Source organism: Euprymna scolopes, chromosome 22 (genome assembly GCF_053919585.1).
Source record: "Euprymna scolopes isolate OS-2025 chromosome 22, ASM5391958v1, whole genome shotgun sequence".
NCBI lineage: Eukaryota > Metazoa > Mollusca > Cephalopoda > Sepiida > Sepiolidae > Euprymna > Euprymna scolopes.
Genome location: NC_136503.1, coordinates 83,833,291 through 83,859,845, shown reverse-complemented (window position 1 = coordinate 83,859,845; position 26,555 = coordinate 83,833,291). Strand labels below are relative to the sequence as shown.

Genomic DNA, 26,555 nt, shown 5'->3' with positions numbered 1-26,555 from the left:
CTTTTAAATCTTTAAAAGTTTTGTAAATATATACTTTCTTTTAAATCTTTAAAAGTTTTGTAAATATATACTTTCTTTTAAATCTTTAAAAGTTTTGTAAATATATAGTTTCTTTTAAATCTTTAAAAGTTTTGTAAATATATAGTTTCTTTTAAATCTTTAAAAGTTTTGTAAATATATAGTTTCTTTTAAATCTTTAAAAGTTTTGTAAATATATACTTTCTTTTAAATCTTTAAAAGTTTTGTAAATATATTTTTAAAAAGTCTTGCTCGCGAACATTCGAATATGTCTGCTATTTGACCTGTTTACAAGTTTACAAACAACTAACGACAATGTCAAGGTCGAACAACCGGTGCTCCTTGAATTGTTCGCAAACTTTTGTCGTCTGCTACGGAGTATCTAATCTTTACTTGATCCAGAAAGTGAAAGAGAGAGAGAGAGAGAGAGAGAGAAAGAGAGAGAGAGAGAGAGAGAGAGAGAGAGAGAGAGAGAGAGAGAGAGAGAGAGAGAGAGAGAGAGAGAGGTGCACCGGTTGTTCGACCATGACATTGCCGTTAGTTGTTTGTAAACTTACTCCATCCTTGGACGTACCTGACTCTTATATACAGGGTGGTCAAAAAGTCAGGTAACATGTTAAAGGTAGAAAAAACAATATGATCCATTATAATCTCTATTCGTTTAATATTATTTGTTTAAATATTTGAGTGTAATATATAAACTTTAATTTTAAATCTATGTGTTGTGTAATTTATATTCTTCTTTCTTTCAGGTATAATGGCCACCCAAAAGGTAACAACGCCGCAAAAGGCTGCTATTGTAAGATTGTACACTCAGTACAATAAAAATGCTGCTGAAACTGCTCGCCAGTTCTCTACATTGTTTTCTGGCTTTACTGTAACACGAAAGCATGTAATTAAATTAAATAGGAAATTTGATGAAACCGGTTCTGTTGTTGACTTACCTCGGTCAGAAAGATCAAGAACCGGTCGGTCTGATGAGAATATTGCTACTGTCCAGGCAATTGTGGATGAAACCCCCAAAACATCATCACGAAATATGGCACGCCAATCAGGAATAAAAAGGGGAACAATTCTAAACATTTTGAAGAAAGATTTAAGTTAACAAAATAAACATATTTCATGTTTGTTTCATTTTATATTTCAATGTATGGTACTTAAATATACGTGTATTGCTAATATTGTTTTTCTTTAAAATGTTACCTGACTTTTTGACCACCCTGTAGATAGAGAATTGCATCAGCAGTGAGATATCTACTGGATCAATAGAAGAATCGCATCATTTTTCCAGCGACCTTGATTTGCTGTATGTGTTACATTTCAGATCAGGTAAAGGTCAAGCCCAGAAGATTGTCAAAACACGAGGTCTCGCCAAGACGAGAGCCATTCATTTCTATTGATGCCAGATGGGGATCAGAGCGTTGATGATATAAAGATAAAAGCTTGGTTTTAGATACATTAAAAGCAGCTAGCCACCTCTTTCCCCATTGTGCCACATGTTCAAGATCAGAGGAGAGAAATTCGGAGAGAACTTGGTCGTTTACGGTCTTAGATGTGCTACTATAGTAAGTGTAAACCCTTACCTTGTCTGCTGCCTTTATTTGTGTATGGTAGATAACCGGTATCTGACATGGAATGTTCTTAAGTTCACATTGAATCGGTTGAAATGTTGGCCCAATTTCGTCGACATCGGCGATATTAATGCTTAACTTTGCCGACGTTGCATTTCCACCGGAATCCTGAAGAAGAACGAACATTTGTTCACAAAAAAAAAAAAAAAAAGCGATCTACAATTAAAAAAAAAATAACCACAATTCCATGGCAATGTCGCACATATTCATAGAAATAGATAAATATTATTAACAAGAACATACAAATGAGTTGTCAAACTGTATATTTCCGTTTGACAACGTTAGGATGAGCCAATTTCTCATCTGAGTCTTACTTCTCCATATTGTATGAAATGTTCCGATTGCCATGGAAACGTTGATAACTGAAAAACTACTAATGTGATCATGATGAAATTTCATACTGTGGTTATTGTCAGATCCAAGTTTTTTTCCAAGTACTCTAACCACTGCGTCACGTGTCCTTGCGATTAGAATATTTGGAAAAATTACTTGTAAAAAGTAATATTCTCCTGAAGGTTGAAAGTTCAATCCTCAGTGTGGATGACCGAAAAATACAATTGCGAATTACTTAGGACCTCTATCCTGTCATAGCTGACAGAACAAAAGAATGCTATCCCCGTGAAGTAAATAAAGGGTTCTGCTCGAAATTCCATCCAAATTCCCGAATTCAGCAGAAACATTCTTGAGTTCGACAAGATACACCTAGAGAAGATCGGAGGTTACATCTACCGAAACGTTGTGAAAATCATACTCAATATGAGAACAGTAGTATGATGAATCCAAATAATACAGATAAGATAGCTAACTTTATATAAATAGAGATGATCGAAGATCAACCGGACTTAACACAAAAACATGAAATATATGATTGTTTTCCTTCAACATAATTCCCCTCTTTCCCCGTCAAATCTGGGACACTTTCTCCGCTTGACTATGATATGCAATTCAGTGCACTGCTGGAGTCATTCTTTTCTTTTCTTTTTTACATAGGCATCACCACTTTGGAAATTCGGTAAATTTGTTAACTTAAGTGGAACAGCTCATCAAGAATTTGTTTACGTTGGACTTAAAGACAACCATATTGTAGTCAGTTGGAAAACAGGAAAACGGAAAACAGTTCCAAAGGCATGCACTTCTAAGAAACAAACTTTGTTTATGGAATCTACGTTTAGGTTTAGGCACAGATAAAGAGTGGGAGGGGGGATTATTGATTGTGTTTACAGCTAGACGAGTCTTTAAGTTTGGTGCGGGGAAACCATAAATTGGAGCTCAGTCGAGCACTTGCCATGAAAATAACGATAAAACAATGACAGGCTCACAACATCTCTTCTGTGAGATAGAAGTTGAAGGGAAGAGAAAAGGACATCTCCACGAGGCTATGAAGTCTATTTTGAACTCTATCAAAGCAGTATAAGTGCTTTCTAGCAGCTCCTGCCCAAATGTGGTAGCAGTACTCCATCATTGGATGTACCTGGCTCTTATATAGATAGAGAATTGCATCAGCAGTGCGATATCTGTTGGATCAATAGAAGGATCCCACCATTTTTCTAGTGACCTTGGCAACAGATTTGATGTATGTGTTCCATTTCAGATCGGAAGTAAAGATCAAGCCTAGAAGCTTGTCAAAACATGAGGTCTCGCCAAGACGAGAGCCATTCATTTCTATTGATGCCAGATGGGGGATCAGAGCGTTGATGATGTAAAGATAAAAGCTTGGTTTTAGATACATTAAAAGTAACCAGCCACCTCTTTCTCCATTGTACCACATGCTCAAGATCAGAGGAGAGAAATTCGGAGAGAACTTGGTTGTTTACGGTCTTAGATGTGCTACTATAGATGGTAGTGTCATCAGCATAAATGTCTACAAATGATGTAAGGATGTGATTTGGAAGATTATTAATGTAGATCAGGAAAAGAGTTGGGCCCAGCATTAATACTACAAGCTTCTGATTTCTGCCCATCAACCACTACTCTTATGAATCTATCAGAGAAAATGATTTAATAATTGAGAAGACATTTCCAGCTATACCATAGCTGGAGATCTTGTGAAGTAAACCTTTATGCCATACCCTATCAAATGCCTTTGATATGTCAAAAGCAATTGCCCTAGAAAGGTAGACTTCATCGAGATATTCGCTAATCCTATGAGATATAACAGTAAGCACATCTACTGTAGATCTAGCAGAATGGAAACCATATTGCGTGTCTGTGATGCCTCTCATTTCTATCGTCATGGTCTTCTTGAATTTAGGTAAAAGAAAAAAATCACAAGGAACAAGATCAGATGAATAGAACGGTTATTACAGTATGCAATATTCGCCTTGGCCAGAAAATGCCGAACGCTAAGAGCATACTTCGTGTAGAGATCATGAAAAGAAAATGCGATGGTTTGTAAGTTTTGCCTTCTGTTTGGTTTGTTCCAAACAAGCTATATTGCCACTGAAATGTAACGTGTCAGATTTATAAATGACAACCCAGATGGGGAGTTCAGCAGCAAGGTATTTGGTCACATTACATTTAAATTTCTGCATGTTGTTATAGCTGGGGAAACGGGAAGAGGAAAAAGGAATACTAAAGGCAGACGGTCTAAGGAAAGAAGCGATTAAAAAAAAAAAAATTCAGAGAAGGCGTGTGATTTTCTTCCAGTAATTTTTATCCATTTTAAACTGAGAAAAAATCTCCAAGTGTGTCTTTTTTCGAGGAGCATAAATCTGTCTCTGATGAGTTGTTTGGTGATTCAAAGAAGGGGTGTGAAAAAATTTTTCAGAGAAGGGGTGTGATTAGTCCGGTTCGTTGTGAATACTTACGTTGACAAAAGGGAGGGGTACAAATACAGTGATGCAACAAAGCTGAAGCTTGGCAGATAATTTAGGATATATTAGGTTAGAAATTCTTTTTCATTCTTGTTCAAGAGGAAGGGACCAGTAATTTGTGCTCAAGCCCAGATATAGCAACAATACATATTCTTTCTAAGTGAAACTGGCATAGGGCCAACCTCTTCTCTAGACGAATTCATAATTAAAGGATACTCTAACTTAACATCTAAATCTGACCCCTAAGATCGCCATGGGCATGCAATATGTGCCTACATCAAAGATGGCTTTCCATGTGGTAGGGATATCTCCAGAGAAAACCCTAATTTATCTTATATGTGCTTCTGGGTTGCACTAGCTTACACCACTGCATTTATATTTGCTCTCTATCGCCCCCACAACAGTGGGATTACTATCTTTAAGAGCATATCTGAGAAAATTGACCAAATCCTGTCTGCTCATCCTTCGGCTAACATTCACATTTGCGGTGACTTCAATATCCATAATGTGGAATGGCTGACACACTCAAATAAAACCGATGATGAGGGGAGGTTTTGTCATGATTTTGCCATTGCCTATGACCTCACTCAGATTGTTCACGAACCCACCCGTGTGCCCGATACACCCGGTCAATATGCAAGCCTTCTAGACCTTTTCCTCACAACTTCCCCTGAGCTGTGTTCACGTTCCGTTCTATCTCCTCTGGGATCCTCTGACCACTCTGTTGTAGCAGTTAAGATAAAAATGAAATGTAATAAGTCTTCAGACGTACCTCTCCACTGTACTGTATATCGATACTCTATGGCTGGCTGGGATAGCTTCCGTACATTCATATCTGACCTACCTCTGCATTCCCTGTTTAAAAAGGATGTGTCCTTTATAGTATCAGACCTGACCGAATGGTTAATTGTAGGCATAGAGCGATTCATATCATACAAAAAATTCCAACAAAAACCTAACAGCCAGCCATGGTTCTCCCCTGAATTTGCTGCTGCCATCGCGCACAGAAATCACTTTTTCCATAGCTACCAATGTAATAGATGTACTGAGACTAAAGCTGCTTTCAGGACTGCCAGCAACCACTGTAAAAGAGTAATAAAACATGCAAGAGAGATATATGCTCAGTCTGTTAAATCCAAAGTAGCTGAGCAGCGGCTTGGTTCCCACCAGTTCTGGCAAATAGCAAACAGGATCTTGAACAGAAGTGTGCATTCTATCTCAACTATCATCAATGGACCTGAGGTCATCTCTTCAGCATCAGACAAGGCCAGACTATTTGCCAAGAACTTTGCAGCTAATTCTACCCTATGCGACAAAGACCATCAACTCCCTGTATTTCCTCCTATAACAGACAACATGCTATGCAACATACAAATATATGTGTGTGATGTTGCCAAGCTAATCAAAAACCTTGATTCCAGTAAAGCAACTGGCCCTGACGGCATTCCAGTTATAGTGCTGAAAAAGCTCCAACCAGAACTTGCCCCCATACTTACAAAACTGTTTAAGCGTTGCCTTAAGGAGAAGTGTTTTCCAACACCCTGGAAAACCTCATCAGTATGCCCTGTATTTAAGAATGCAGGTGAAAAGTCATCTCCCTCTCAGTACAGACCAATAAGTCTCCTGTGTGTCATGAGTAAGTTGTTGGAATCCATATTAAATAAAGAAGTAGTCAACCACCTCAACAGAAACAACCTTCTTAGTGACATGCAATATATTTTCCGCTCTGCAAGATCTACAGCAGATGTGCTAACGGTTATATCACATAGGATTAGTGAATCTCTTGACAAAGGTTTCCTTTCCAGGGCAATTGCTCTTGACATATCAAAGGCCTTCGATAAGGTATGACATAAGGGCCTACTTCACAAGATTTCATTTCTTTCTGATAGGTTCATAAGAGTAGTAGTTGATGTCCACAGTATTAATGCTGGAGTCCCCCAGGGGTCCATCCTGGGCCAAACTCTCTTCCTTATCTACATCAATGATCTCCCAAAACACATACTTAAATCATCCGTTGACATCTATGCTGATGACACGACCATCTATGGCAACATATCAAAGGCCGTAAATGACAAAGTTCTCTCTAATTCTCTCTCCTCTGATCTTGAGTGCGTGGTACAATGGGGGAAGAGGTGGCTGGTCACTTTTAATGCATTCAAAACTAAGCTTCTATCTTTACATCATCAACGCTCTGATCCCCATCTGGCATCAATTGAAATGGATGGCTCTCGTCTTGGGGAGGCTCCATGTTTTGACAAGCTTCTGGGGTTGACCTTTACTCCTGATCTGAAATGGAACACGTACATCAAATCTGTTGCCAGGGACACTGGGAAAATGGTGGGATCCTTCTACCGCTCCAGACGTTGCAAGCCTGTCTTTGTTTTATCGTTACTTCCATGGCAAGTGCTCGTCTGAGCTCCAATCTCTCGTCCCCCACTCGCCAATCTTTCACGACAAACACCCGTCTGGCTGAAACTACTGTCAATAATTTTCTCTACTCTTTATCTGTGCCTAAATCCAAATGTAGATTCCATGAGCAGAGCTTCTTTCTTAGAAGTGCACGACTGTGGAACTCTCTTCCGTTCGCCTGTTTCCCACCTGACTACAACTTGGATGTCTTCAAATCTAACATAAACAAATTCCTGACAAACCACCTCCTTAAGTAAGACACTCTATCAAATCTCCAATACTAATAATTACTACAATACTATCTCATTGATTACTGTACACGCAATAACCCTTATCCCTGAGTGGCCTCAGGGCCTTGATAAGTGGTGACCCCCATGTAAAAAAAAAATAATATTCCATGCATGGGCAAATAGTGATTTTTTTAAAATAGAAATCACTTCAAACAAGGCATAAACCCGCTTGATTTAACGAACTAAAACATACTACTTCAAGGTCAAAATCTAGCCAATGATAAGCGTTAGAAATAATATTTTCTGACTCAGAAAAGAGCAATTATTCCCCTTTTGTCAGAAACACCACTCATAGAATATGAGGACTAAATGATAAAATAAATAGTTACAAGGGTGATGAAACTAAACCATAGATCAACTTCTACTCTCTCCAAATTCTTTATAGGTTTAAGATACTAGCAGTGTGATAAAATTTCTGACTCAGTAGATGAAGACCACCTTCTTTGCAGCACACTTCGCAATATCTTCTGTATACTTATTCTGCTTTATGTTACTTAAGAATGTCAGGTCAAAGAGTTTGAACGTTGGATTCTCAAGAATGGTGCTATCGGTTTTGAGAATCAATGTTTGGAAAGGTTTACCTGTTATACCCGAACATACATCACACATAATCTTGTTATTTTTTTTAACCTGATCTCATAGTTAGAACAAAGAACTCACCAAAAGAAGAAAAGTAAAGCGATTTAAGTCAACTTACTCGAACGACTAATTTGATGATGTACTTCTTCTGTTTTTCATAATCCAAATAGTCAGCAACCACGATTCGACCTGTTTTCGGATCAGCCATTTTGAATTTGCCAGAACTGATTCCGTCTAACGGATTCTGTAAAATGAAAGAATCACAAATAAAAGTGTCAGATTATTGCTATCATGCTGTCCAGTCAGCTGCAAAGAAAACATTGAAAATGTCAGAACTTTTTTTTTCTAATATTTACTTGATATGCACTTTTCACTTTGAATAATGAATTTTAAAAACGGTTCAAGACCGTTCAATCGATGTGCGAGTTGAATGAGCTAATATAAACTACCTGTTTTCTTTCTTCATTCATTCGACTTACCTTTTCTCTGCTTCTTTTCACTTCTTTCATCTTCAGATTTTTACATCGAGATGCGATTCAGATGAATGCTAAAAAGCAAATGACTTTAATTGCTACCCCCTTTTTTGTGATTTGTATGCATATCGCCCCCACCCCTGGCTGGAGGTGTGAACGAAAAGTGTACTTTTATGTGCGGCTGGTAAAGTCTGGTAAAGTAAATCGAAACCTGATTTTCTTGATCAGGTCTTTTATGAATTTCTAAGTTGACAGTGGCTCATTAATTTAACATGTATTTGTCACTTTCTCGAGCTTAGAAAGCTTTTGATTGGTTGAAAATTCTTTGAGGTAACAACTTCATGTTAAAACTTATTAGCTTTAGGAAGTGGCGAAAAAAGGTTAATAATTAAAATCATTTTTTCTCAGAATCGCATCTCGATGTAAAAATCCAACGACGAAAGGAGTGAAAATGGAAAAAGAAGAAAGAGTAAGCTGAACGAACAAGGAAAGAAATTTATTATGCTCGTTCGTTTCATGTAGCCCATCGATTGCTGTGTGGTCTAAGCAACAATAATAAATGCAGGTTCTGTAGCACTGAGGTTGAGAGTGTGGGCCACCTGATTTCTAATTGCAGTCCTACTTGGAGATGGTTATTATACAGATCGCCATAACGGAGTTTGCAAATACCTTCACTAGAAGATATGTAAGAAACTCAACATTCAGTGTAGTAAAAAATCCTGGGAACATATACCCGAACGAACAGTTGGGAATGACAACTACACTATTCACTATGACTACATAATCCCTACTGCTACATATCTAGAAAACGCAGCTGTTAAACCAGATATAGTGATTTGGGACAGAGCAAACAAAAAAGCGACCGTAATAGAGGTCAGTGCACCCAATGATACAGGGCTTAACAGAGCTGAGAGGGAAAAGATAACAAAGTATCAAGGACTTATGTATATGAAACGAAATTGGAAATTAAAAGACGTTTCAATTATACCAGTCATCATAGGAGCAACTGGGCTTATGAAAAAGAACTTTAAAAAGTACATAGCAAGCATACCCGATGAACCAAGTGCAAGTGAAATACAAACGATTGCACTGAAAGGGACGGCTAGAATCCTGAAAAGATCTCTTGGTTGGACTCACTAAAATAGGGGTAAATGTCAGACATCTGGTTGGATGCCCCATCCCCTAGAAGAAAAAGGTTAAGAAAAATGAAAAAAAAAGAGAGAAACTACAGAACTCCTATATCAGATTGAAAGGTCATCAGATCGAAAGGTTATCAGATCGAAAGGTCATCAGATCAAAAGTTCTGCTTTCAAACATGCAGTTAATTTTTTGTCTTATTTCAGTTGATTAGCTGTAATGCCACAACACACACATGTAGACAACTTTATTTTATACGAGGGCCGTTCCAAAAGTAAGGCCCTCTATTTTTTAGCTAAAAAACTGAAACGTTGAAGAGCTACGAAGACGAGAGTGGTACCATTAAAACCAGCGACCTTTTGTGCTCCAGAATTTATTTTTCTTTATATTCACCACTCAATGCACTTTTTCCAGACTTTTTCGACATCTCGGTCGTAAAATCCAGAGGCCACTTTGTCACTCACATCTCTGTCGCCTGAATTCGACGAATTCATCTCCTAACTCTGTTGACATCAACTGCATCAGCTTCATAAACGTGCAGCAGGCACCGGTGATTCTTGACCGGTTCATTAATTCTGTATTTCTTTGACATGACACAATTTGAAAAGAAATAAATATTTTTAAACTAGCAGGACCCGTTTCTCGGCGTTACCCGAGAAGTTATGAAAGAATGTTAAGTTTAGATAATATTGCTGTTGTTTGGCCCTTATAATATAATCTGTAATCGTTTCGGCTTCCATGCGTTTTAAAGATGTCAGTTCAGTATGTAAAGAGTTAATTTTGGGTTTCCTTTCGATAAATAATGCTCTCTTAATAACTCCAATGCTTTGCAGCCATTGTCCAAGGCTTCTCGCATTACCAGAGATAGACTTCTGTCATCTAAGCACTGTATTAATTCCGCAAAGACAGTTACATTCTTTTCAAGAAACTCAGGGTCGTTTCAGTTTTCAGTTTGTGCCTGAATTACTTTGTGTAACTTTTGGATTCGTAAATATCCTAAAAATTTCACTTACCATAACCTCTTGAATTGGAAGCCATGTTTATTTCAGAAGAGTTTTCAATGGGTAGCTATTATGTACAAGTCTTTGAGATGAAGAATTTTCAGTGGGTAGCTGTTCTGTACAGGTCTTGGATTTATAATTTTGCAGGAAAAGAGCAAAAGATCCTTCTTGTGCGTGCACGAAAAAATTATGTGCTGGAATGCTCAAAGATTCAATATTTTTATGGAGCAATTCTGATTTCCGACGTTTTTGCAGAACGTGGCTTAATTTGATTCGTCAGTTTCTATCGGCAGCATTTATAAGTAGGGAATGCCCAACTTTCAGTGATCGTACCCTTATTATATATAAATATATTGCAACCCTTATTATATATAAATATATTGCAACCCTTATTATATATAAATATATTGCAACCCTTATTATATATAAATATATTGCAACAGTTGATTTTGTCAATGTTATCAGAGGTCAATATTAGAAGCTAAAAATAGTATGCATTACCGTGCAATTTTATGCATCATGTGATGAATTCTTAAAATGTCTTCAGTGTGATAAATGCTTTTTTATCTGAACTGCCTCAAGTCCAAGCAAGATACAATATGCACTACTCATAGATATTAGTTGACATTGGCTTTATAGCAAATCTTTTTTTTTTCCTTTCATCTCTAAATAAATTATAAATATTTTAAAATTAAATAGGTAATGCTTTCAGCTGAGTTTGTGTGTTTGTTTGTGCACGGTCTAGCGTTCACATTGCTTGACCAATTATCACCAAACTTGATTAAAATATTGGTCACTGTCTAACTTAGTACTAATCTAATTTTGGGGATATATAGGTGAAATGTCAAGGTGAGGGTCAAAGTCGTGTCAAACGTGAAACTCACAGTTTTGGCAATAACTTTAGTTCTGTTCGTTACTTGGCCCATATTGTAACCAATGAAGTCATTCATCTACGAATATAAGATTGAAATTTAATCTTGAAAACGTCATTATTTTATCCGTTTCTTGAAAAACTACTTCTACCTCTTCGGAAATCACGGATAGCATTCAGAGAATTTCTTGAAAGTAACCAAGAAATAGGCTTCGTCTTCATTTGTCCATTTAACAACCAAGCACTGGTTATCTTCACCTGAAGATAACTTACTTATAGATTTTCAGCAGCCAAAGAATTTTCTTGCTTTGTTCTCTTCTTCACTTTGGCTCCGTGTGCACTTTTGCTAACCGATACCCAATGATGGAGGGTAACTGAGATAAATATCGTTATTGTTCAAAAAGTTTATTGTTTTTCTTTTTCATATGACGACTATTTTAGTTGTTAGAAAAGAATATTATCGGAGTTAACCTTTGCTAAAGCGATGGTATATACGGCGTTGGTCAGTTCTGATGGATTTTGTTCAAATAAATATCTTTGGTTTGAGAGATTTATTTTATTATTTAAAGTTTAAGTTATTTGCACAACGTTTCAGTCGATGTAACCTTTTAAAAAACATTAGGATTAAATTATTAATTAAATCCATCAACGAATTGTAAGTTTTTAGTAACAATTGGTTGATGGATTTAAGTTAGGATTAAGATAAATGTAATTACCTTGCCTTGCGAGTATTTAACAGCTTCAAAAGTCAAAGGATCGTTGTAGTCGTTGTCTGTGGCTTTTGTAGAAGCGATGAAAACAACATCACCGATTCTTGCATTCTAAAAGAGAAGAGTACGAAAAAAAAAGGTTAAATTCAGTTGTAAGTGACACTCTTCATGGAGGTTGAATGTTCAATCCTTAGTACAAGCAATACTAAGAATGAATTTGTGAATTATTTAATGACTGTCAGAACAAGAGCGTGATACCTCCGTGGATTAAATAAACAATGGCAGAGAGATTCCCGAGTTCGACAAGATATACCTGAAGAAGGTCGGCTGAAATATGAAAACAACAATCAAAACGAGAACAATAGTTCGAGTGAAAAAGTGACATAGTGTTCCTCATGACGTTTCTGATTTTTTAAGATGAGGATTGGTTATTCATATTATTTGGATTCATCGGACTACTGTTCTCATCTTGAGTGTTATTTTCACAACGTTTCGGTCGATGTAACCTCCGACCTTCTTCCGTGTATCTTGTCGAACGCAAGAATGTTTCTGTCAAACTTAGGAATCTGATCGGAATTTCGAATGGAACCTTTCATTTACTTCACAGAGGTAGTATGCTCTTATTCCTTCAGCCATGACTCGATAGAAGGCTTTAAAAAAATTCGCAATTGTATTTTTCAGTCGCCCATACTCAGAATTAAATCTTTAACCTTCAGAAGAATATTGTTTTTGCAATTGATATTTTCTAAATATTCTAACCAATGCGACCGCAAGGAGCCTTGGCACAGTGGTTAGAGTACTTGGAAAAAATCAATTGTAAAAATAATATTCCCTGAAAGTTGTAGGTTCAATTCTCAGTAAGGACGACCAAATAATACATCCCCCTTCTCTATTTCATAAGCTCTTTACTACCTCCTCTTCTCTCTGTTTCAATCTTTCTCTCGCTGGAGTCGTAGAAATTTCCAGGTTGGTATCTGAGGGCGCATTGACTCACCGCGAGAAATGCTCCCCCAGTGTTCGTTAAGACATGCATCAAGAAGGAAACTCTGATATAAAAACCTGCGGTCTACTGTATACTCTGTCCTGTCGCAGTACGCTGCACCGACAAAGGTTAGCAGTAATACCAAAAAGAGTTGTGGTTCTACACAAAGCCTTCGTCACTATAAACAAATAATCTGTGTGGATTTCCGAGCAACTTGGTTGTGGCGGAGGCTCATATGTTGAAATTGACGGCAGAGTCCATCATTATATATATATATATATATATATATATATATATATATATATATATATATATATATATATATATATATTAATGTCTTAGGTAATGAAAAAGGAAAAAATAAAAAGACTGACATAGTCCATAATAAATAAAAAGGAATAACACCACATTATTAAAATTATTCAACTTAGAAAGAGAGAAAGGGTTATTATTAGTAGAAAGCGACTAATTTTGTCTCCATATATATATATATATATATATATATATATATATATATATATATATATATAGGAAATTTATTACTGTGAGTCCAGAATGAGTTTACAAATTGTTTCAACTAGAGGAAAATCCTCAAAGAGAGGAAAAATCCAACTAGCATCATCAGAATTCATAGATGGACATATATATATATATATATATATATATATATATATATATATATATATATAGAGAGAGAGAGAGAGAGAGAGAGAGAGAGAGAGCTTCGACACATTTGTAGGTAAAAAAAATTAAATAAGAAAATATTTTTTATTTTCTAAAATGAAAATTTTGTACGTAGAATGCAATTTTATTTTAATTCGGTCAAAATTCATTTGGATGAATTTTTAATGGAATACATATACATATATACATACATATATATACATATACATGCTCATATATATATACCCATATATGTATACATACATACATATATATATATACATATATGTATATACATACATGCATATATATACATATATATGTACATATATATACATATATATATGTATATACATACATGCATATATATACATATATATGTACATATATATACATATATATATATGCATACATACATATATATACATATATTTACACATATATATATATACATACATATATATACATACATATATATACATATATATACATACATATACATATATATGCATATATATACATATATATATATATATATATGTGTGTGTGTGTGTATACATTAACTTTTTAACCTCACTTTTAGCTGATTCACACGATCTGAATGTTGGGTTGAATTGATGACCCAATATGTCACATCTTCCCAGTATTGTATAAAATGTCACATTTTGCCAGTATTATATAAAATGTCACATTTTCCAGTATTTTATAGAATGTCACATTTTTCAAATATTTTATAAAATGTCACATTTTCCAGTATTTATAAAATGTCACATTTTTCCAGTATTTTTTAAAATGTTCACATACCTCAGCAATGGTTTTGTTGTAAGCTCGCTGCGTGAACTGCGGTACAAATTCATTGAGTTTATTCATAAGGATGAAAACTTCAAAGCTGACAAGCTAGAAAGCAAAAAAAGATTTTAAATCAATTAATAAATCTATTTTGCACAAACATAGTAAACGTAGTCAGAACGACTGACAAAACTAACGTCTTATATTTCGGAATAAAAGTATTTACTGCGTTGTGGATTGAACCTTCAGAGGTCTGTCGTTTAGAACTAATTATTACCTTGCACTTTATCCGTTACATCACGTTAGATAATTCTTTGCGCGCGCGTGCGCGCGTGCGTGCGCACGTGCACGTGCACGTGTGTGTGTGTGTGTGTGTGTGTGTGTGTGTATACGCGCGTGTGTGAGTTTGTTTCAAATAGACTAAAAAACGGCTGGACCTAATTAATTTAAATGTACTTTATGTTCCTAGGAGTGTTCTTAGATAAGTATCGATAATCGATACGGTCATAACTGGGTTAAGCAGTCAGCAATCTTCCGCGACGACGACGGTGGTAGTGGGGTGGGCAGAAAGTGCCAAGATGCGTCCAGTTTAATTAGGTAAACAGATACGTATAATATAGCTTATATAAAATTCCTTGGAGTAGGGAATCAATTATACATTCTGTTGGGTATATTTTAGAATTGGAGTCGGTGTAAGGGGAAAAAGAGAGGAGCCTTTTTAGTAGTTTCGGGACATTAAGAGTTTTAACTACATATGTTTAGTAATTAGCATATATATATATATATATATATATATATATATATGCTAACTATATATATATATATATATATATATATATATATATAATATAATATAATATAATATAAAGCTGAACGTCTGTGTGTGTGTGTCTGGTCACGAATAGGCTTCTATATGGTTGGCTATTATAGAAAACCGATAACATATAATGACAAAAGATGTATCGAGACACAGGAATTGGTGTGTTTGACCTGGCATAATGATGATTCATTAAAATTGTGGGATCTGCGTGCGCGCCTGGCCCACAAAGTATGGGAATAAAAGATTAAAAAATTAAAAAACAACGTTTACAAGTGCTTTTGATATAGATGTACATAATAATACTTTGCTAAGTATGTTTTAACTTAAATAGGGATGGTATAATAAGATTGTGGGGTCTTCGTTCGCGCCTGGCCTCCATAGAATAGAAATAGGCACAAACTTCAATTAAGACTTTTCATATCTATCTACGTAAGTATACTTTGATAATTATGTTTCAGTTTGAAGAAATATGGTATAATAAAATTATGGGGTGTTCGTTCACGCCTGACCTCCATAGAATGGAAATATGTCACAAAGTTTAATAAGGTTTTTTTAATATAGATCCACAGAATATTGTGATAAATGTTTCAGTGTGAACAGGTATGGTATAATAAATTATGGGGTTTATCTATTTTATTTTTACTTTTATCATATTTTGCTTTGGTTTTGATACCCCCAAATTCGAAGCTATCTCTTTACAACCCTTCCTTTTCATAACCTATCATACTTTCATAAATCAGAATCCATTTTCTGTAGGCTGTTTTTGAACCCAGTCAACGACGGGTACTTTTGCTAGTATATATATATATATATATATATATATATATATATATATATATATATATATATATATATATATATATAAAGTTAGCATATTAGTTTTACCAGTTCAAAAAATTCAAACAACAAATATTTCGTGTACGATCACTTCTAAAACGGTTTGAAACATTTTATTTTGTATTATACTTTAAGTAATTCCTAAAAGTTCCTTTCTTCAGCGCACCTCATAAGATCACAAGTAGAAATCAAGCAAGAAAAGCGTCACAATTTAATATTATTTAATGATCCATATATCCAGCTATGATAGAAAAGTAGAACTTCTTATATAATTTTATACTATTTTATTGAATATTGGGAAATGAAAGTCGCACGATCGAATTGGACATGGATATACAAACGGATAAACCCATCCAAACAAGAAGACTGAGTGTCATAATAGTTAACAAGAAGGAAAAGTCCTGTCAGATTGTAAATTTTGCCAATCCAGCCGACCACAGAGTGAAGATCAAAGAGACGGAGAAGCAGAGAAAATACACGGAACTGGCCAGAGAGTTCAATAGTATAGTAGGAGCGCTAGGAACGATACTGAAAACTTTGAACGCACACTAAGAGGGATTTGAATCAGAGGGATCGCTGAGAAGATACAACGGATAACAATAATGAAAACTGCAGAAATATTAAGACAACCCTTGAATGTAGAGACTATCATACATGAGCTACAGACACAAACTGGACATACAAAAACTACTACAGAGATAAAATGCAAAGAAATATCACGTGGGATCATGAAAACTGATTATTATTGTAGGTGAACGGTATTATCAGTGGCGGCTCGTGCCTAAGATTAGTGGGGGTGCTGTTTTAAAGAAAATACCTATTGTTTTAATATTGTGTAAAAATAAAAAAAACATAAAAATATACATAATTTATACGTATGCACACGTATAAAATACAACAACTTAAAGGAATCCTAAATATTTTACTACAATACAACAACTTAAAGGAATTCTAAATATTTTACTTATTTGAAAGTAAACTTCATTCTTCTTGTTTTAATTTGTGAGAAAAGATTGATAATTTTCTCCTTAACTTCTGAATGACTGCTGAAGAACATTTTATCAATTGAAAGCACTGCAAGTTCATTTAGTCTTTCGCAACCCATGGTATTCCTTAGAAAAGTTTTTATTCTTTTCAGAGTTGAAAAACAACGTTCTATCTCTTATGTAGTCATGGGAATTGTCAAGATAATTTTTATGAGTTTTGTGATTTCACTAAGAACATCGTTTAAATTGTTTTCCAAAATAAACGTCAGAAGATCAATTACTTTTCAATATTCATGGATATCTGACATACTATAAAATATTTCTAGCTCAGTTTCAAACTTTTCTTTGTCAATCATGGGATATGCTTCAGTTGTCAAGGATATCTCTTCTGTAGGTAGTTTTTTTTTCTTAAAACTAGCAAAGCTTATCTTGTAAAACAATTTAGCAAGTATTAAATGTTTAGTTGAAGAATATCTGTCCGTTATATCAACATATATATAGTCACACAGTTCTTTAGCTTCGTTCTTGAGTGTTTGTGAAGGATTTTCACAGTATTTGGTGTTTCTTATCTCTAAAATAGCAGTTGCGAAATTTGTTATGTATTCATTGACTTTATATATGCTAATTTCCCGAGAATTAATTTCAACATGAGACATAATTTTATGAAATAGCTCAAACCAAAATATGAAATTTTCATCGTTCAAATATTTCAAAATTCCTGTTGCTTCTGCAACGGTCTCATCTACATATGATATTGACTGAATTTCAGTGACAGTTTTTTATGCTTGAACATTTTCATGAACTCTATTTATGTATGTTAAAGTTCCACCTTGTGGCGGATACACGTCGAATGCTTACATCTAGATGCTTCTTGAAAAATGGACAGATGCTGTGGTGATCTAGAAAAGAAAGTCGGAATAGCCAAAATGTTAGAGATAAATATTCTAGCATTTCGTGTAATGCTTGCTGCATTCCTCATTATTAAATTAAGTTGATGCACATAACAGTGAGTGAAATGTGCATTACTATAATCTGCTTTTATTTTTGCCTGAGCACCAGCTTTTTTGCCTTTCATGACATTTGCATCATCAAATGTCTGAGCTATCAGTTTTTGGCGATTCCCTTGAAGGATTATATCTAATTGTTGTAGAATACATTTTGATATCCCATCAGCGGTTTGGTTTTCTGGAATAAAGAATCCCCAAATGCGTTCAAGTATTTTTTCATCCAAGACGTACCGTAAAACAATGATCATTTGTGTATGTTCAGACATATCTGTTGTATCATCAGCCATGACAGCTACAAAGGAAGCTTTGCTAATTTCTGCCCTTATTTCATCACGGTATATTTGTAAAAGACAATCAAGTATGTCATTCTGAATAGTCTTGGAAACTCCTTTGAAGACATTACTGGTTTCTAAGTGATTCTATAAATCTGGATCTAATTTAGATGCAAAATTTAAAAATCCTCTAAATACACTTGGATTTACTTAATCATCTTTTTCATCATGTCCTTGTAAGGGAGTTTCAAAGTTCCCACAAAAGAAAATACAATCTATTATTTTAGATAAAATTTCACGGTTCTTCTTAACATTCGTATTATGATGATTGATTGAAAGTCTGCAGGCCTCACTAAGTTTTTCTTTAATATTTATGGTCCCCAAAATTGATAGAGAAACTACATTGTCAACGTGCTTCTCATGCTTTTCAGTTCTATCTTTCATTTTGCTAATAGTTCTGAAACTATCTTTTTTCTATATTACATCACCCCCTATCAACAAACAAGGAAAGCAGAACAATGCCTTTTTTAGTTCACAGCCGCAAAGCCAACTTTTCCGTTGGTACCATTAAAGCTACGAATATGCACTTTGTTGTTGCTAATGCCTGGCTGAGATATTTGAATATCAGGCGTTGAACGGCTTCTTTTCTTAACTTCAACTTTATCATGGAGAGACAGCTGTGAAAACTCAATCTGTTGAAGTTCATTTACCGTCGCAGAAGTTATTTCTTGGGGATGCAAGGAGACCATGGTTAAATTCTTTTTATATCAATTGTATTGGGAAAGGTAAGTACTAGGTAGTCTATTAATAGAATATCAATTAGGGTAGAAGGAATACAATGTTTACGTGATCCTCTTGCGATTCAACTGAACCAGAAGTTCTAACTGAGTTGAATCATACTTTTATAACTTTTAGGTCACAGATTTTTATTAACGAAAAAAGTTTTACTATTTAACAATGGCTTTATTTGTAAAAAGCTTGTTGTTAATTAAAAATAGGCGTATAACAAAATAAGCTTGTCATTAAAATTGCTTTTTTTAATACAAATATTTTTAACTTTGCCATTATAAGACGTCGAAAAAGGGGTAATACGCAAAAACATTATAATGAAAAAACACTATTTTAAATTCTGTACCCTTTACAGAGTAATAAAAAAAAATATACAAATATATTTCTTTTAAACTTTACAGATAAAATAAAATTTTACGGGCTTTTTCCGCAGGAAAACAAACGAAAAACATTTTTTAAATACATTTTATTTACAATTTTTTAATAATTTATTTTTTCATAAAAACAAAATCTTTGAAATTTACTTGCCTGCAAACGATGGTACAGTTTAATTAAAAATTTAAAAATGTGTGTTTATAACAAAACTTTGTAAATAAAATATAGAATAAAAGTTTACATATTTGTACTATGAGCAAACAAAAAAATTTTAAAGATACATAATTTTATTCACAAATCTTTTAACAATTTTTTATATAAAAATAAAACAAACTTTGCTATTTACTAAGCTTATTATAAAAACGGTTTTACATACACGTCTTGTTATATATGTATGTGTGTGTATATATATGAGTGTGTGTGTGTATATATATGTGTATGTGTATATATATGCGTGTATATATATGTGTGTGTACATATATGTATATATATATCGTGTGTGTATATATATATATATGTATATATATGTGTATGTATATATATGTGTGTATATATATATATATGTGTGTATATATACATATATGTGTGTGTGTGCGTATATATATGTGTATATATATGTGTGTGTATATATATGTGTGTGTATATATATATGTGTGTGTATATGTGTGTGTATATATATGTGTGTGTGTATATGTATATATATATGTGTGTGTGTAAATATATGCGTGTGTATATATATGTATATATATATGTATATATATATATTTATATATACATATATATATATATATTTATATATACATATATATATATATATAAGGTAAAACAATTTCTAACTAAAATGTATTTTAAAAATAAAATTTTCGTCGCTTTTCTATAGAAAAAAATGTAAATATTTTTTATTCTGTAAAGTTAAACTACTACAAAATAAATAGATTTCAAACTACTTAAAAATACAAATAAAATCAGCCATATAGGTAAAAAAAAATAACATTAGTCGCGTTGGTAGCTTCAAGGCTAAAAGTCCGAACACTTTTAATTAAAAAAAAAAGTTTGGCATATTGTATATTTTTGTCTGCTTAAATCGCATTTAAAAGTGTGGGAATTTTTATTAAGGTGGAGATTTTATTTACAAGAACAAGGTACACTTTTTAATAATAATAAAAAGAAAACACTTGTAAAAACAAGCCTTTTAAAAAAAAACAAAAAAACAAAATAAGCGAAAACGCGCAAACACCGCGTTTGGAACTGCGAAAACTAAAGTTCCAAACTGGCTCATATCAGCCGTTCTAGATCGGGCATGCGCACAAGCGAACTTCACTAAGAATGTGTAACTGTGAATTTCGCAGCTCCAAGCAAAGTTTTGCTTTTATGCTTATATGAGTATGGGGACAATTATCGATATTAAGTTTCAGGATTATATATATATATATATATATATATATATATATATATATATATATATATATATATATATATATATATATATATAATATGATATATTATCACATAGAAAGAAAAAAATAAACGTATTCTTTTTAACGTGTATCGATAATAATGAGTAGAAATGACTTGGGGGTGCTGCTGCAGTTCCACAGCTCTAGGCACGAGCCGTCCACTGGGTATTATTGTAAGTTACCCGCCCCTTGTGCCGTTGCCTTCCTTCCCTCCTTCTTTTTTGTGTGTGTATGTCATCATAACCTAGCACCACACCAAATAAGTGAGGAGGATCAAGGAGGATGGAAAGACCGAAGAGAAAAAGCACTAGCCAAACCCTCACTGGATGAGTGCATCCCGAATTCCAGTGAAGACCAATAGTCGTTGCCAATGCGAAATCGATGGTAAGCGGCTGTTGCAATAACGCAAATTCATCTGCAAAGTTATCGAAAATGGTAGAGAGTACTGGAACTCTGAGGAGACTTGTTGTCGCTCAGACTCCAGATAACATTAAACAAACTCAGACTCCAGATAACACTAAACAAAGAAACATTTGAATATGGCTTGTGTGACTACTCCTATTGAGTAAAATAATGAATAATATATTGTGTTTTAAATATCAAATGAATAATATATTGTGTTTTAAATATCAAATGAATAATATATAGTGTTTTAAATATCAAATGAATAATATATTGTGTTTTAAATATCAAATGAATAATATATAGTGTTTTAAATATCAAATGAATAATATATAGTGTTTTAAATATCAAATGAATAATATATAGTGTTTTAAATATCAAATGAATAATATATAGTGTTTTAAATATCAAATGAATAATATATAGTGTTTTAAATATCAAATGAATAATATATAGTGTTTTAAATATCAAATGAATAATATATAGTGTTTTAAATATCAAATGAATAATATATAGTGTTTTAAATATCAAATGAATAATATATAGTGTTTTAAATATCAAATGAATAATATATAGTGTTTTAAATATCAAACGAATAATATATGGTGTTTTAAATATCAAATGAATAATATATGGTGTTTTAAATATCAAATGAATAATATATAGTGTTTTAAATATCAAATGAATAATATATGGTGTTTTAAATATCAAATGAATAATATATGGTGTTTTAAATATCAAATGAATAATATATAGTGCTTTAAATATCAAATGAATAATATATAGTGCTTTAAATATCAAATGAATAATATATAGTGCTTTAAATATCAAATGAATAATATATGGTGTTTTAAATATCAAATGAATAATATATAGTGCTTTAAATATCAAATGAATAATATATAGTGTTTTAAATATCAAATGAATAATATATAGTGTTTTAAATATCAAATGAATAATATACAGTGCTTTAAATATCAAATGAATAATATACAGTGCTTTAAATATCAAATGAATAATATATAGTGTTTTAAATATCAAATGAATAATATATAGTGCTTTAAATATCAAATGAATAATATATAGTGTTTTAAATATCAAATGAATAATATATAGTGTTTTAAATATCAAATGAATAATATATGGTGTTTTAAATATCAAATGAATAATATATGGTGCTTTAAATATCAAATGAATAATATATAGTGCTTTAAATATCAAATGAATAATATATGGTGTTTTAAATATCAAATGAATAATATATAGTGTTTTAAATATCAAATGAATAATATATAGTGTTTTAAATATCAAATGAATAATATATGGTGTTTTAAATATCAAATGAATAATATATAGTGTTTTAAATATCAAATGAATAATATATAGTGTTTTAAATATCAAATGAATAATATATGGTGTTTTAAATATCAAATGAATAATATATAGTGTTTTAAATATCAAATGAATAATATATAGTGTTTTAAATATCAAATGAATAATATACAGTGCTTTAAATATCAAATGAATAATATATAGTGTTTTAAATATCAAATGAATAATATATACTGCTTTAAATATCAAATGAATAATATATAGTGTTTTAAATATCAAATGAATAATATATAGTGTTTTAAATATCAAATGAATAATATATGGTGTTTTAAATATCAAATGAATAATATATGGTGCTTTAAATATCAAATGAATAATATATAGTGCTTTAAATATCAAATGAATAATATATGGTGTTTTAAATATCAAATGAATAATATACAGTGCTTTAAATATCAAATGAATAATATACAGTGCTTTAAATATCAAATGAATAATATATAGTGTTTTAAATATCAAATGAATAATATATGGTGTTTTAAATATCAAATGAATAATATATAGTGTTTTAAATATCAAATGAATAATATATAGTGCTTTAAATATCAAATGAATAATATATAGTGTTTTAAATATCAAATGAATAATATATAGTGTTTTAAATATCAAATGAATAATATATGGTGTTTTAAATATCAAATGAATAATATATGGTGCTTAAAATATCAAATGAATAATATACAGTGCTTTAAATATCAAATGAATAATATATAGTGTTTTAAATATCAAATGAATAATATATGGTGTTTTAAATATCAAATGAATAATATATAGTGTTTTAAATATCAAATGAATAATATATAGTGTTTTAAATATCAAATGAATAATATATGGTGTTTTAAATATCAAATGAATAATATATAGTGTTTTAAATATCAAATGAATAATATATAGTGTTTTAAATATCAGATGAATAAATAATAAATCAATAAAATATAAAATAACAACGAGAACCGAAAAAATTACAGGTTAAAATAATAAAATATTAAAAGACTTTGAATATGAATAAGCTATATGATAGTAAACATATCATAAGAATTTAAATCAATTCCAATTAATTAATTAAGAATTCCAATTAAATAAGTTCAATCGAGTATTAAAGTAAAAATAGTAGTAATACTCTATAAGCAACATATAGGATAATGATAATTTTGATAATTAATCTAAGCTTAAAATATTAAATATTAATTATAGTCAGGATAATAATTAAATAAGACATGTTATTATAAGTAAACACGTAAATAGACAAATATAAGATATAAAATAATATCATAACCAAAGAATTAAATGATTTATATATACGCATACACAGTGAAGCTGACTAATCAGATCTCATAAAAAGCGTTGTATCAGCAGCAGATGAGAAAAAGTATAAAAAGGCTGCATTTTTTTAATCCAGACCTGCAAATTCAACAGCAAATTTTTCTTCTCAAATCCCTGCTGGACAGAACGAATTTTGCACTACTGCTATGACTACAGTTAAAAGCACCAGTTCCACTTTTTCTTTCAATAGTATGACAGCAATAACTACCCATCATCATCATCATCATCACCACCACCACCACCACCATTATTATTATTATTTGCAGCTTGTTTTACGGCCAGCCAAAGTTCTTACAGCGGCTACGTCAAAAGAAACAGCTCTCAGTAAAAAGACTAAAGATCATTTCAGCCAGGATAAGAATCACCATTATCCTATGGTAACGACCCATCATATTTCCTGTCGACTTACTTTTTAGTAATAATCACATATTTATTTCTTTAAAATAAATGCCATCTTAATATTTGTTATGCCTCTTTTGTCATTATTGCCGATATTTTTTTCCTTTACTTGGGATTCACCACTTATAAAGGCCCGAAGACCACTCGAGGATAAGGGTTAATGAATGAAAGTTGGTAGTGTAGTAATCGTTAATGGTGTAAATTAGGCAGAATTTTATTATTTATGGGGACGGCTTGATAAGAATTTGTTTACATTAGATTTGAAGGCTACTATTTTGTATTCAACTGGGAAGAAGGCCAGCAGAACCGTGTATTACAAACGGGCAGACTGTTCACCCAGCATCAGCCCTTGCAACAAGTTCATTTTAACCAAAAATAAACATTGTCCAGAGTAAAAGAAGGAAACAATCGCGGAAACTTACCGAATATTTATCAGCTTTACATTGCAAATTTACAATCATTCCGTCTGCTTTCTCCTGCAAAAGTAAATTCGAATATTAGATATTGCAACGATATATATATATATATATATATATATATATATATATATATATATATATATATATATATATATATATATAAAGTTAGCATATTATTTATACCAGTTCGAAAACATCACAAATAGAAGCATCCGCTAGTAAAATGTTTAAACATGTAAATATATATATATATATATTGTAAATATATATTGTATGTAATATATTTATATATATATATATATATATATATATATATATATATTGTAAATAAATATATATTGTATGTAATATATATATATTGTAAATATATATATATTGTAAATATATATTGCATGTAATATATATATTGTAAATATATATTGTATGTAATATATATATATATAGTAAATAAATATATATTGTATGTAATATATATATATTGTAAATATATATATATTGTAAATATATATATTGTATGTAATATATATATATATATATTGTAAATATATATTGTATGTAATATATATATATATATATATATATATTTCTGTAGAAATATATTTTTTTATAATATATACTAATCCTTATTTAAGAAGCTCAATGTAATTACACAGCAATATAGATAATAAATGACAAAAAACTATATTCCAAAAGTCATGATGTTGACCATCTTATAATTTATTCCTTTAATCCTTTAAAAGAATTGTGTAAGTCAACTGAATTAAAGATATAAATAGTAAGATGGTCAAAATCATGAATTTTGGAAAATAGTTTTTTGTCATTTATTCTCTTTCTCACCCCCCCTCTCTCTCTCTCTCTCTCTCTCTCTCTCTCTATATATATATATATATATATATATATATATTTTGCTATAACAAAATCAAGATATCAAGGAATAGATTGATAGCAACAAATAGCGTATTTCATCGTTAGTTACAATTGTTTCAAGACTATTCGGACAAATTCAAACTTTATGTCGTTTGAAAATTTTCATAAGAACGGTCTTTCATCAGACGCATTGAAGAAAAATCACTTTAACAATAAACAATATGGAATCCATTTTCCTTATAAGGAAAAACATGAGAAAATAGTTTACCTACATTTCATCCTTCCAAAGTCTTTAATCCTGGGATGAGTCATATCAAAAACTAAAAAAATTGTACTTGATGTCTCGTTTCAAAACACTCAAGGATGAGTGGAGTGATCTTGGGTAAAAAGTATCACCCACCTTCTCAAAAAAAAGAAATAAATAAAAATAAAGCTTATGTTCAGTAACCAATGAAAAAGTCACCTTCGTGTCTGCTCAACTCTGGTCAAGCACTTTACGAGTACAAAATAAATAAATAAAATACGGATTAGTGAGCAAAAAAAAAAAAAAAAAATTTTAATTTAGACAAAAAATAATTAAATAACACAATTAATAGTTTCCCTCACTCCATCACAAAAACAGGAATAATTTTAATAAATTCAAATAATTTTTATTCCGTTTGCTGTAGAGATATTTATTCACTACAACATAACCTCAAAATTCACTTCCTAGTCCACACGAATTTTCTCCAAATATTTTATAGAAAAAATTAAATCACCGTGTAGAAGTTTTACTTAACAAGTAATATTTACCATTGTTAAAAAAATTAAAGTAGGGTCACCTCACGAAGTCTCATTGACTGAA

At 31.8% G+C, this 26,555-nt stretch overlaps 1 protein-coding gene across 4 annotated transcripts in view; it reads right to left on the bottom strand.

Annotated features, from left to right (window-relative positions):
* Positions 1–26,555, bottom strand: part of LOC145243522 (uncharacterized) — a 226,898-nt gene that overhangs the window by 38,650 nt on the left and 161,693 nt on the right. For all 4 annotated transcript variants that reach the window (XM_080106488.1, XM_080106490.1, XM_080106491.1 and 1 more), the window contains 5 exons: positions 24,848–24,901; positions 14,382–14,474; positions 11,939–12,043; positions 7,859–7,984; positions 1,602–1,757 (listed from right to left, as the gene is read on the bottom strand). In XM_080106488.1, the coding sequence (XP_079962614.1) occupies positions 1,602–1,757; positions 7,859–7,984; positions 11,939–12,043; positions 14,382–14,474; positions 24,848–24,901 (534 nt within the window). The remainder of the gene's footprint in view (positions 1–1,601; positions 1,758–7,858; positions 7,985–11,938; positions 12,044–14,381; positions 14,475–24,847; positions 24,902–26,555) is intronic.